Source organism: Pelmatolapia mariae, linkage group LG14 (genome assembly GCF_036321145.2).
Source record: "Pelmatolapia mariae isolate MD_Pm_ZW linkage group LG14, Pm_UMD_F_2, whole genome shotgun sequence".
In the NCBI taxonomy this organism is placed as follows: domain Eukaryota; kingdom Metazoa; phylum Chordata; class Actinopteri; order Cichliformes; family Cichlidae; genus Pelmatolapia; species Pelmatolapia mariae.
In genome coordinates, this window is record NC_086239.1 from 12686673 (window position 1) to 12700704 (window position 14032).

At 43.2% G+C, this 14032-nt stretch overlaps 1 protein-coding gene across 1 annotated transcript; it reads right to left on the bottom strand.

Moving 5' to 3' along the window:
- Window positions 1-2400: 2400 nt before the first annotated feature.
- Window positions 2401-5079, bottom strand: fzd9b (frizzled class receptor 9b). Its single transcript, XM_063493055.1, has one exon. It carries the CDS (start codon window positions 4652-4654, stop codon window positions 2897-2899), a length of 1758 nt encoding a protein of 585 aa, XP_063349125.1. The 5' UTR covers window positions 4655-5079; the 3' UTR covers window positions 2401-2896.
- Window positions 5080-14032: the final 8953 nt, after the last annotated feature.

Here is a 14032-nt window from a genome sequence, read left to right on the forward strand (position 1 = left end):
ACGCCTTTTAGTCAAAAACAAATTGTACAAATCCCGGATAAACAGAATCAATAAATACTCTGTAAAGCTCCCAGCGCACACAATGAAATTTCTCCGAGAAACCTATAAGGGAAAAGTGTTGCCTTTTCTGGGAGTAGTCTCACTCTTGGCCCAGACAAACTTGGTGCTCAGTGCGACTGACTCTGACACTATTTAACCTCCTCAGCCAGAGGAGAAGAAAAACAGCGCCGAGCCTCAGCCAAACTAAATCTTTCGAGCGAGACCAGGCTTACTTACTCCTGAAATTGGACATTACTGGAGATGGGGTGGGGTCTTCTTCAAAACAAGCCTGCTGCTGATTGGCTGGCGCTCCTCCAGCCCTGCAGACCTCAGGTGTGTGCGTGTGCGCGTTTGTATGTGTGTGTGTGAAGGCAAGGTGTTCCCGGCAGCCACATATCTGGCGCCAAAAGAACCACAGCTCAAACAAACTCTGTTTTTGGAATGAACCTTTCTTTCGTTCGTGCCTCTATCTGAAGCGCTGTGCTGTGTGATTCCTTTCCTCTGTGAAAGAAAAGAGGCTAAAAATAGCTCTCAGTGACCTGGAAATGCAGCGATAGACTTCATACTTGTGGAAAAGAAACACATTAAAGACATCCTGTCGCTGTTGCTGACCCCACTTTTTTATTTTAAAAAAAGAGGCTTCTTATTCAGCACTACATGGAAAAATATATTTAAAAAAAGCTCAGAGGGGCTTAACCCTCTGCAGCCCCTATCTAATCAGAGCAGCTCAGCGCAGGTGGGACAAGCTGCTTTGTGTCTCACACGGCAAGTGTTTGGCCTCTCTGGGTCATGTCACTGGAGTGTGAACCGGGGAGGAAGCACGCGCCCCCGTTCAGTCGCTCGTGAACTGGAACATGTGGCCTAAAAACACCACCAGCCGAGCCTCTGGCCGCGAGGGCTCTCCAAGCAAAACAGCTCTTTTTAATAGTTAAATGTGATCCACACAGTGTCAGAGTCCAGGACTCGCAGAGCTCGCCTGCCAAAACCGTGGACAACGTCTACAATGGCTGAGCAATGAAAACAAAAGAGGGGAGGATATTGGTAGTTAACCCACATCTTCTTCCAACGAAGGAAGGAATAAGTAATTTAAGTTAACTCATGCGTTGCACAAATCCACTACAACACCACCACGCCAAGTGGAAATGTGGTTAATTTACTGCAGAGACACAATGTGCCTTTGATTTTAAAAATGCTGTGCGTGTCATAGCTGAACGGTGGAACAAGCTGTATTACATCCTTAATAACTCGGCTGAAATGCAAGCGGTGGAGAAAAAAAATGAAAACGAAACAACTTTTAGATGGTCAGCGAGCTCACCCCTGCTTCACCCAGCTCACATCCCGGTAATGTTCCTGGTTATCCCACTTTTACCAGACTATCACTCCCACGAGCTGCTCCTGCTGCTGGTGGTGATTGTGGTGACACAGCACACAATTACACACAGACATAATAAACTCCACCGCTGTCAAACACTAATTTCCACACAACTTGCTGTGTGTGTGTGTGTGGCTGCAGTTTACGTTGGCGCTTACACTGTTAAAGTCCAGTAATGTAAAAGCTATTTATTTTCACTTTTTTATGGACTGTGTGAGGAGATGCTAGCGCTCATGCACAGTTAAAATCAGGTTTATTACTGAAAAGTTAGCTGCAGAGGACCAACTTAGAGTATTTGTTCAATGAAAAATAATGCTATGCATACCTTCTCTCTGAATCAGCCAGTGATCATTTATACCTCGTGGCAGTTTCTGAGGGCACGTTGTTGCTTTAGCCAAACAAAATGCACTGCTTAGCGGAATTCCTTAATTCATATCAGAAGCGCAGGCTCCAAGAGACACAAGCCGCATATAAACTCGAATATTAAGTTAATAATCCATCTACTCGATGAGCAACCACAGTTTTGGCTGCGTGCGCTAAGCTTCAATCTGTCAGTGAAACCATGCAATAAGGCTGAAATCCACTTCAGGTCTGTCCTCTCACATCAAAGTGCCGAGTGTTTGCACGGGGATCAAATAGAGCAGCGAGAGGGCAACAACAGCGATTCGGCGGAAGGATTAAAACAGCCATTAATTAAATATATTCCTCTGATGATGCAAACATTAATACTTGCCACGGTTTGTCACTCTATTCATCAGCAATTCTCTTTGAGGATTATTGTCGGGGACGCCTCTGGGATGTAGCCTGCGCTTTGGAAGAAAACACACGCGGCAGCAGTCCTGCTGTAAAAAAAACATCCCTGAAGAAGAAAAGCTACGAAATCTATTCAAACAATCATTTGTGGCCACCAAAACCTATTAAAGGTTGCTGAAACTGTTAAACGGTCATCGAAACAACAAGAAGGCAAGAAAGTTGAGGAGGAGTTCCACAAATTTATTATCCTTCAAAAGGCCAGAACCAGAGGTCTTAGAAAAGGCACTTGATTTCCCACGACCTTTTTAATAAATGTATCTAAACAACAAATCCTGTAAGAGCCAAGGTGAACTTTAAATTAAATATATTTACAATAAATAACACATTTATACACATTTATACAGTTAATCATGCCACTTTCAGGGAGGAGAATACGCTAATATTTCCCAACATACCTCCCCTACGAGTCTCTTTTTTCCCTCTCTTTGCAACACCGGGCATGTCTACTGCACAGAACACTATGAACAGGAAACATATGGATAGCAATACTGAACATTTTTCCCTTTATGCACTGAATACTGTTTATAGTTTCTCGTGGTGTAGCTTCGTGTCCCTTGGCAGCAGCACAGAAGTAAGTGACAGTTCAATTCAATGCCTCATCTTCATATTAAGTCTTTTAGCAGCTCCTTACACAGGGCAAAGGTGTGTGAGTGTGTGTGTGTGTGCTCAATCTCAGACGTGTGTGGGGTTGTCTGAGTGCAGGTCAGTCTTGGCCATGTGCAGAACCACAGCAGGAGATTTGTAGTGGCAGTGTGTGCTGCCGCAGCTGACACCGCTGCAGGGTTTCCTACTACTAGTCCTGTCTGCCAGCTTCCTGCTGCACAGGCCCTGCCAGGTCTGCAGGGTCTTGGAGCTCCAAACCCACACCCCGCTGGTGATACCGACCACCAGCGACATGAAGATCTTCAGCATGAACACGGCCACTGTGGGCACGGACGTCTGAAGCGAGCAGTCGCTGCCGGGTCCGTTGAAAGATCCGCACTTCATCTGCAGCCCCCTCAGCTTCCAGTAGTCCATGTTGAGCCTCTCGTAGAAGTAGCACACTATGACGCAGGTGGCCGGCACGGTGTAGAGGATGGAGTAGATGCCGATTTTCACCATTAGCTTCTCCAGCTTCTCCGTGTTGGTGCCCTCGGTTTTCATCACTTTCCGGATGTGGAAGAGCGCCACGAAGCCCGTGAGAATAAAGGAGGTGCCGATGATGAGGTAACATGACAGAGGGATCAGGACGAAGCCCGTGAGGGCGCCCGAGTCCATGCTTCCTACGTAGCACAGCCCCGTCAGCTCGTCTCCAGCCACCTTCCTCATAGTGAGGATGACGATAGTTTTGAGAGCAGGGATGCCCCAAGCAGCCATGTGGAAGTAGTTGCTGTGAGCTTCGATAGCCTCGTGGCCCCACTTCTTCCCTGCAGCCAGGAACCAGGTGAGGGTGAGGATGACCCACCAGATAGATGAGGCCATGCCAAAGTAGTAGAGGATGAGGAAGACGATGGTGCAGCCGGTGGACTCCAGTCCCTCTTGGATGATGTACAGCTCGCCGTGCTCACGGTCGCAGGCGATGTTCTCGGGCCCAGCCACTGAGCGGATGATGAAGGCCACGGAGTAGACGTTGTAACACATGGAGAGGAAGATAATGGGTCGCTCTGGGTACTGGAAGCGGTGAGGCTCCAGGAGGAAGGTCAGGACGGTGAAAGCGGTGGAGACGAAGCACAGGATGGACCACACAGTCATCCAAATGAAAGCAAAGTCTTTGTCCTGCCTAGACCAGAAGACATCCACAGCAGGGGAACAGCGTGGAGCGCAAGACTGGCTCTTCTCCACAAACTGGAACTTGTCTGGGTTCTCGCAGGAACCCACGCTGCCCGGAGAGCGGTTGTTGCCCGTGCCCGGCTGCCTGGGGCGAGGGGGCACTGGAAGCATGCCCTCCCCTTTCTTCCCTTCCGTCCTGGTTTCGTTCTCCGGGGCTTCCATGCACAGAGCGTTGGGGTCATTCCTGGTAGGCAGCTTTTCGCAATTAAGTGACTCCGGCCAGGTGTAGCTGAACTTCTTCATGACGGGAGCACACTTCTCCTTGGCCTGCTCGCACATGGGTCTGCATGCGGGGATGGAGGTGGACACTTTGTCCGTGCACATGGGGGCGAAGAGGGAGCAGAGGAAGAAGCGGAGGTGCACATGGCAGCCGTAATGCACCAGGGGGGCAAACTCTTGCAGTTTGATGGCAGCCTCCTTCTGGTCATCGTGGGCCATGAAGTTGGGCATCCGGGTCAGGTTGTAGCCGATCCCCTGGCACATGGGGATCGTGATGAGCTCGCACTTGGCCGGTCTGCCACGCTCCAGGTCGTAGGAGCCAATCTCAAAGCTGGAACCCGAAATCACCAGCAGACACCACAAAAAAATCACCACCTTCAGCGGACAGCCGTCCATACTCATTGTTTCGGCCAAAAAGAAAAGAAAAAGAAAAAAAGGGGTCTCTGTCTTTCAGAAGACACACGGGGTCGGGTAGAGAGGATCCCCGCTATTTCCCCATGTCGAGGGCAGGTCGAAATTCAGCCAGCTCTCCGTTAGAAAACCTCCCCAGCTGCACTCGGAGCGGCTCGCTGTTATTATTTAGTCCTGAATTAAAGCGGTTACTCCCACAGTCTGCCGAGATAAAGGTCCGTGACTAAAACGTGACAGTCGGAAACTTCGATACACGATTAAGGAACGAAAACAAAAACAAAAATCGTAAAATCAAACGTCGGGGAGCTGAGCGTAAATCCTCAAAGTGGACCGAGCGAAGAGAAAAAGAGAGGCAGCGATCACAGCGGCTGTTTGAGCTGCTGTGAGGCTGTTTGTCGGCTCCAGCTCTTCCTCCTCCGCTTTCAGGCTCGACACTGAAGTTTGAAAGCCGCTCAGTGGGACTTCACTGAGGGAGAGACGGAGAAGAGGAGGAGGAGGAGGAGGGTGGGCGCTCCGTGACGCTCACATTTCAGCCCGAGCACTACACAAGGAAAATTATCAGACAGATGCTGGAGGATGGTCAAATACCTCTGACATTTCTGCCCTGAATAGTATGCCTACCCTTTCAGGCGCTTTGCCTGGAGGGAGGGGGGAAGCTGCAATGCCACGACGAATATAGTCGTTTGCACACTCGAGTAAAAAAAAATTAGCGATGTGACAGAAAAGCTGCTGCACTTATTTGGCAACTTTTCACACAAAACACGACGTAGGGCAGCAGTTAAAAAGGCAAAAAATCTCACTCAGGAACAGCTATAATAATAAAAACTTCTTTTTTTTTTGCAGGAGGCTATTCTACATGTTTGCAGTGTGAAAATACATAAAAGGTATTCATGCATTTGGTTATTCATTAGTAAAGTGCCAAGTAAACCTGCAGAGGCCCCCTTACCTGGGACTAGAAGTGCTGCTGTGTTGCCCAGCTTGTAGAATAATTAAATGCAGCATTTAACATATTTAATATAACAGGAAAGTGGGTCACAGAGCAGATAGTTCTGTGCCATTCTGCAAATTTTGGTGTTGATCGATACCAAATTAATACAGGGCCAATATTTCGCAGACCAGTATCGATACTTTTTACTTATAGAGGCCGCTTATGTAGGGGAAGAGCAGTGCGTCATGACGTATGAGATCAATTTGAAAATTCTGATCATATTTTAATAATCACCAAATCACACCTTTCAGCTTTTCATGTATTTTGAAACCTTTTTGGAGACCCTGAATGTAAATCTGCCTGTAAATAAAATGAACCGACAGCCAACACAAAAAAGTTAAGACATTTTTCATAGCGCATGTTTGGGGTATATTTTTTCACTCCCAAAAATATAATTAACTCAACAAAAATCATTGGCCTAAATACTGAGGATCAGATGGTATGATACTAGTGATATTTGGATAGATCCGCCTAGCTTTAGTACCAGGTTTAGACAAAGAAAGCTTCAGGATTTGGTAAAAGCTAAGGTCTGACTTTTCTAGAAGTATCACATTTACAGCAGATACTTTCAAGCAGTTGGTTAGCATTAAATATTAGTTACAAACTAGCATTCCAATGAGGACGTGAAGTCATATAAAATGCAGACCATACAGTCGGATATGAAAACAAGGGGAGCTGGAATGGTGGTTATGTGTTAATAAGTAATTTTGAGGACTCCATAAAAATGACATATGTGAGGCAGGAACGTTCCCCCTCTGGATCCCTAATAAGGAACCTGCTACTACTGCTCCTTAGAGTTTATTTTTCTCCAGTGGAGTTGTAGAAAATAACCCGCTCCTATGGTAAAGTGATAGTCCCAGTGGCGTTTCACTGTTGCTGACTCACAAATTACTCTGTCACCATTTCTGCTAATGTGTTCATGTAATATAATGTGAAACTTTATTAAGCTCTGCGGGCCAGTTTCTATAAAAGCAAAGCAGTTCTGCAGCTGTTTTTTTTTTTTTCCTTTTTTTTGCTGCCTTGCTAAAAGATACTTCAGAAGAGGCAGGTGCTTGTATGCAGACCAGTTGAAGGATCTAAAAACACAAGACCCATGCATACCCAGAATACATAAACAGGATGATTTCACGGGCATGATGAGACGAGACAAAGCGGTGCACAGAATCAGGCATAACAGGCAATAAATGAATGCAGTGGTGATAGTGCAGAGCAGGCTATTGTTTCCATCTAGTGGCTGAATGGGAAGAGCCTGCAGCTCCACAGCTGTCGCTCTGAGCATTTGATCTTTTCTCAAACAGGGCTGGAACTCAAGGATTTTGGCCCCTCGCCCTGCGGGACTGAATGGGTTGTCAACTGCATACTGTCTCTATTAGCCCCTGTGTTAAAAGTCTGTCTGCTGCAGCGAGATGCGTACATGCCTCGTCCTGCCCCTTTCTGAAGGGTTAACATTCAGGGCACTGCACAGCAGGTTAAATACATTGAAAAATTAGAAAGATGCCGTGGAAGTTCTTGGAGCGTTCTTATTTGCTTCAGTAGAGCTGATAAGAGTTATATGAAATATCACTCTCATATCTAATGTTAAATAAAGGGTTACCACCAGCAGCAGCAGCTGGTAGCTTAGCAGCATGATAAAATAAAAAACTTTTTTTTGCTTGAGCTATATAAAAACTGAAAAGCAAACCACGCTTGGTTAGGCCAAAACAAAATCTGCAGCTGCTAGCTTTGCTTAAAACTCATATGTGCAGCTCGGATTTCAGTAGTTAGTTTTAAAATCATAACCAAGAGGCAAACTTATAGGCTGAAAAATGAAGACAACCTAGAAGCACCAAAAAAATGCCATTTATTCAAAATGTGTACAGTGCAACCCTTACAGTTTACTAATGCAGGACCCTCTTATATGAATATGGTTACTTCCAGCCATCGTTTACAACCTGAGCTTAAGCCACTACAGATCAGAAGGATATAATCTTTGATGTAAACAGTAAACCAGAATGTCAGTGAGTTAGCAGCTCATCCAGCCCACGATCCTTCACAGTTCACCTGCCAGGGGCTACAAATGAAAATTAGCTTGTGGGTCTAAATCTGGCATTGTTACACGATGTATTAAAGTGCTCATGTGAATTAATATGCATCGTCCATTTCAGATAAACATAAATATAAACACAAGGTACTGTATTTCATGAGATGCAGGAAGAAAGTGATAAGTTTTCTTGTCATCGGGTGGCTGTATTGCACAGAATAATTAGACTTAAACTCCTTTGAGAAGTTGAGGAGACACAAAAAAGTCATATCTAAGACAGAATAACCTCATTTACTACCAAATCAAAGTGTCTGAGTTCAAGCGTATTTAGGAATATTTATATTATTATATATTTCCACAGTGGCCATAAATCATCTGCTATAATTAACCTCTCTTTAACCTGTAGTTTTTCAACTCCTGATGATCTGGTTTCTTATTATAATACCAACCATCAAAACTTTCTTAATACATTTGCTCCACTCAAACTCAGATCTGTCTCCTTTTCTCAGCACCTTGGTTTACATCCACCTTGTGCCTTCTCAAAGCTAAGGGGCGCCAACTGGTCGCCAACAGTTTTAAGAAAACTGGACTAACCATACACAAAGAAATGTATAATAATCACATTTTGTTTTACAAGAACTGTATTGCCTCAGCCAAATCTGCATAATATTCTGGTTTAATCTGTTCTAGCGCATGTAACCCTAAGTTTCTTTTCTTGTTTAACAACATTACTTGGCCTCTGGACTCTTTTCCTTCTCATATGTATGTGCTGACTTTTGTAACTCTCTCATGTCCTTCTTCACTATCAAAATTTCTAATATTCACCAGAAACCTAATTCTGCAGGAGCTGAAGTCTTTGAAGCTGACTGCCTGCTCCACTCTTTGTTTACCATTCGTCATTTTCAAGTTTCACTCTCCCCTCAGTACTGACCTTATTGAAAACTACTTCCGTTACTCAAATTGTTAAAAACCGGGTACAGATCTCCATAATTTAAATAACCTTTGACCACTTCACAGCACAGAAACAGCATTATTAAAAATCACCAACAACCTCCTGATGGCAGCTGACGCCGGTTCTCTCACCATCCTCATCCTTCTTGATCTGAGCTATCCTTCTGAAAAAACTTGCATCCATCGGTATTAATCATAACTCCCTTGCCTGGTTCACCTCGTATCTCTTGGATCACACTCAGTTCATTTTCTGTTTCTGCTGGTGTGCCCCAGGGTTCAGTATTGGGGCCTCTTTTATTTAGTATTTACATGCTTCCACTCAGTCACATATTTCGGAAATACAGTATTAATATTAATTTTCACCGTTATGTGGATGACACTCACTTGTATATTTCTTCCAAACCCAATTTCACCCTTCCACCTATCTCCCCTTGTGACTGTCTAATGGTTCTCCTTCAATTTTTTCAAACTCAATATTAATAAAACTGAAGTTCTATTTTCACTCTACTTGCACAGCTTTCACTCTAACCACATCCCACGCATTTTCCATTAATATTGACAAACTCTCCATCCTTCCCTCCCCTCAGGCTAAGATTTTGAGTGTCATCCTCAACATTTCTTTATCATTTCAGTCTCTTATTAATCACATCACCTGATCCGCGTACTTCCACATATGCAACACCAATCGTCTCGCCCTTTCCTCACCCCCCATGCTATAGCTATACTTGTCACGTCTTGGATTGATTATTGTAATTCTCTTCTCTTTGGTCTCCTAACAAGTCCCTTCACAAACTCCTCCAGAATTCTGCAGCCTGGATCATAACTCGCACTCCTGTTCTTCAGCAGCTTCACTGGCTACCCGTAGATTCTAAAATCACTTTCAAAATCTTGTTTCTCACTTCCAAATGCATCCATAACCTTGCCCCTCCCTACTTGTGTTATTTACTCCACATTACTACTCCCTCTCGTTCAAGGTCACCTTAATGTTCCCTCTGCCCGTCTCACCACTATAGAGAATTCACTTTCTCCTGATATCAGAAATACTTGCTCTATTCCCTTATTCAAGTCAAAACTCAAAACCCATCTTTTTAAACATGGACTCTAATTGTTTTCTAATGCTGTTTTTAAAAAAATAATTTTTTTCTGTGATCCTGGGTTTTAGAAAGGTGCCAACAAATAAAATGTATTATTATGTCATTACTATTAAAAATAAAGAATATTTATGTATAATATATGAGAATCAGCATGTCATGGCACTGACCGTATTACTGATATCAGCATAATGGTTGATAAGCAGGCCCAAACCACACCTTCATAAAGCAGGAGGACCACTTCCTCCATCATCACCACCAGTAAGATGATGTTCATCACCATCTGCATGTAGCAACAAGTATAGTGATTTTAATCCAATAATAATACTGTTCAGTACATCAGGAGCGAAGATTAGATGAATCTGTAAGTAGTGCATGCGTTAAAGTCACGCTATAAAAATGGAAATGTGGCCATAAAAAACGCAAATGTGATCTTGAGCAGAATTTGAGTGAAGATCTTTAAGGTGAACACTTGTGTGCAAGTTTCAGTAAAATTGGAGCAAAACTCCAAGACGAGCTTCAATTCTTGTGAACTGTGAACGCCTCTCTATGTCATGAACTCATCGGTCCTTCAAGCTGGATAAGCTAAAAATAATTTTAGTAGGCTTAACTTTACTAACTCAGTTTTGGTGAGTCGTATTTTATAAGTATCCTGGACTACTCGGACTAATACCGATACCAATACAGATACTTTTAACTTATAAAGGCAGTTTATGAAGGGGAGAGCAGTGCTTCATGACTTATGAGTCAATTGCAGATCCTGACTTTATTAACCACTAAATCACACCTTGTATTTTGAAATTGGGATTTTTTGAGACCTGGAATGTAAATGTGCCTGTCGCTAAACTTCTGATGTTTAGATGTGCCATAGTCTGCAAATAAAGTAGACAAAAAGGGTTCAGGCATTTTTAATAGTGTACGTTTGAAGCGTATAAATTAAATAATTAATTTAACACAACTAAGTGGGCTACATACTGAACTTTCAATATTCGATTCAATACCGATATGAGCGTTAGTATTGAAACCGTCAGTATTTGGATCTATTCGTCCACCTCTACTCCGCATGCTTCAAAATAGCAGCACCACTACGTGACTTACTGTGGCTTTTATAAATGGTCTATAGCTGTAAGTGTTAGATTTATTTCAACTGTTGGAGAGACACAGAGCAGCTGTTTATTGCAATAAACAAACTATAACCCCCGTCCCCTGAATCATAGCTGTTATACTTTTAAAACGTTTCTCTTTATCCAGCTTTAGAGCTGAAGTACTGCTTCTGTTGTTTCCTGTCTCATGCCTGCTAAGGGAGTGACTTCAGCCCTCTCTGAACAGTAAAGCAAATTTTCCCCAGAGTTTCAAACTATTTCTTTAAGATAACTGCAAAGCCTGATATTTTCATCTTGTCCAGTGAAGTGTGAAAATCTGCTGCTCAAACACTGCACTTTGTAGTATCAGACGTATTTTACCTTTGCTTTATGAAAGGAAATTTACTCCTGTGCTTCTATTTGACAAATCGGGCTAGAAGACGGTTTTATCAGATCTGGCTTCAGGTAGGAAAAAAAAGGCTCCGACTTCAAATTAAGCCTGATCGAGCGGGGGAGGAAATGCATTCCAGACTCCGAGATGATATCTTATTGTACGTCAGCACCCAGACCTCGGTGAATCAAAAAGAGAAGCTTTGACTGAAGTTCCATTACCACTCTCCACTTTAACGTTTTTTAAGTTCACACTTCAAAGACAGTGGGTCATCGGAGAGGGCCAGACTGAAGGCTGAGTATGCCCTCTGAAGGCCTCAGTTTATTGTTGGAGAGATTTCTCTCTGTAAGCTAAGCAACACATATCAGGATACATTAGCGGGTCTATGCAAGGCACAAGGCCTCTCACGGTGGGAGCGCTGGTGGATCACGGTTAGAGTGTAGCAGTAGCCTGGATGATAGTTACCTGGCCCTCAGTCTGCATCAATCAAGATTGACCTTTTTAAAACAAATAAGGAGCAGTTCAACATTTTAAATGAGACGATTGATGATACTCTCATGTATAACTTAGTTTAGCAAATACAAAGTAGATGTAAGATATCGAACAAATGCGAGCATTACTGTAGGGAGTTTTAGAGGCGCTGTTAGGTGGATTTTTGATTCATATCGGTTGTTTGTCTGAAATAACCCACATAAGGGTTCCTGAAGTAAAGTGAAAGCTCTTTCAGAGACTGAAAAACTCAAGCTTTTAAGTTTGGGTTCATTCCCTGGTTAGAGCCAGACAAAAGAATAGCAACTGCTTGGTATGGTCCCTTCACATAAGTAATTAAGTAAGTAAAAAAAAACACCTTTCAAGACAAGGATCACAAAGTGTTTCATAACAAAAAACAGAGCATAACAAAAGTTAACTTAATGCAAGTTACATAGAAAGCAGTACGCACTGCATTGACTGTTGGTTTGAGCATGAAATAGCCCAAAACTTGTGTTGTGCTCTACCTATAATGTATTTTTTGTTGCACCTTTTCACAGCTTTAGTGGCCAGTCCAGGCTGTCCTAAAAACTTCTATTAAGTCTTCAGTTAATCCAAAATGCTGCAGCAAGAGTTCTGACAGGGACTAGACAGAGAGAGCATATCTCTCCCATACGTTGGCTTCCCTTCATTGGCTGCCTGTTAAATCCAGAATAAAATTTAAAATCCTGCTCCTCAAATGCAAGGTCTTGAAGAATCAGCCCCCACATTATCTGAAATAACTCATAGTACTGTATCACCCAGATAGAGGACTTCACTCTCAGACTGCAGATTTACTTGTGGTTCCTAGAGTATTTAAAAGTAGACTGGGAAGCAGAGCCTTCAGCTTTCAGGCCCCTCTTTGTGGAACCAGCTTCCACTTTGTATTTGGGAGACAGACACTATGTCTACTTTTAAGATTGCGATCAAAACTTTCCTTTTTGATAAAGCACATATTTAGGGCTCGATCAGATGACCCTGAATCCTCCCTTAGTTACGCTGCAATACTCCTAGGCTGCTGGGGTCTTCCCATGACACACTGCTTCTTGTTCACACACCTTTTTCACTCTCTCTATGTGTTTATACACCGATCTCTGTTCAGTCATCTCTGGTTCTCTTCCACAGTGTTTCTTTTGTCATGTTTCCCACCCCTCACCCCCACGTCGCAGCAGATGGCTGCAGGTTTCTTCCTATTAAAAGGGAGTTTTTCCTTCCCACTGTCGCCAAGTGCTTGCTCTGATTGTTGGGGTTTTTGCTATTTTATTATTGTCTTTATCTTACCATATAAAGTGCCTTCAGGCAAATGAGTATTTAGCTGTCAGATCACCAGTTGTCTGTTAATTTTCCCTGGTGAAAAGGAGGAGGACTAACAGGTGAGAAATTTCCTCAGAAAGTCTTCGTATGTTAGTTTTGGATTTTCTGCTTTAACCAAGGTGCTATCCTAACCGACCATATTTGTAGGCTTTATGCTAGGCTAAGCTAGCTAGCTCAAGCTCTGTGTTTAACACAGAAAAATCCAGAAACTGATATTAATCTTCTCATTAAGAAAGTGCATTTCCTAAACTGCCTATTTGGAATGAACCACATCTTTAAATAAAGCAATGCTGCAGCTAGCCTGTCTCTCAAAAGGCTGATTAATGGTTTCTGTGACTGTGTGGTCATTTACTATTATATCTCAGGACATCACTGAGCCAGAAATAGCTGCTTTGTGAACGGATGTCGCTTTATTCTTACTACAGAGTGCTATTAATCTTCTCAGCTAACTCCTGGCACAAATAAGCCGAGTGTGATGCAACTTACTGGGTTAATTTGCAAATTAACAAATGGGTCCTCTGAGTTTGGCTGTTGCACCTCCTTGGTATTCCTGCTGCGACTTGCATAAAGAATAAATGGCACTGTGCCGCTGATTAGCTTCGGAGCCACACGGTCTGACCGCACTGCTGCTGTGTGTCCCGGGCCCTACAATAGGATACTATTGTGCTTTCTTTGTATGTTTTTATTTCTTTTAATCGTGTTATTCCTTCCTGACCTGAACAGAAGACGGGAATAGAGTCGGAATATGTGCAATTGAGTATTTTGATTTGGGCATTTTCTGGCTTGCAGCTGATTTGTTTTAAGAAGGTCAATGCTATTTACTTTGCTATTTGGTGGAAATGGGTATACGCTATTTATACCCCCCTTTGCCTGCTCATAATACTGCCGTATGTCAAGTCTCTGTATGTCTTTGTAATAACAAGCCTCCACAAAGAACCCCCATCTTTTATTTCACGCATTCATCAGGCGATCCGCTGGAGTGTGGGCCTTGTAATTACTACTTCTCACTTATTGGTTATCATATA

What these genes read in the sequence shown, in the direction of transcription:
- fzd9b (XM_063493055.1), bottom strand. Translation starts at nt 4,654, where the DNA reads ATGAGTATGGACGGCTGTCCGCTGAAGGTGGTGATTTTTTTGTGGTGT.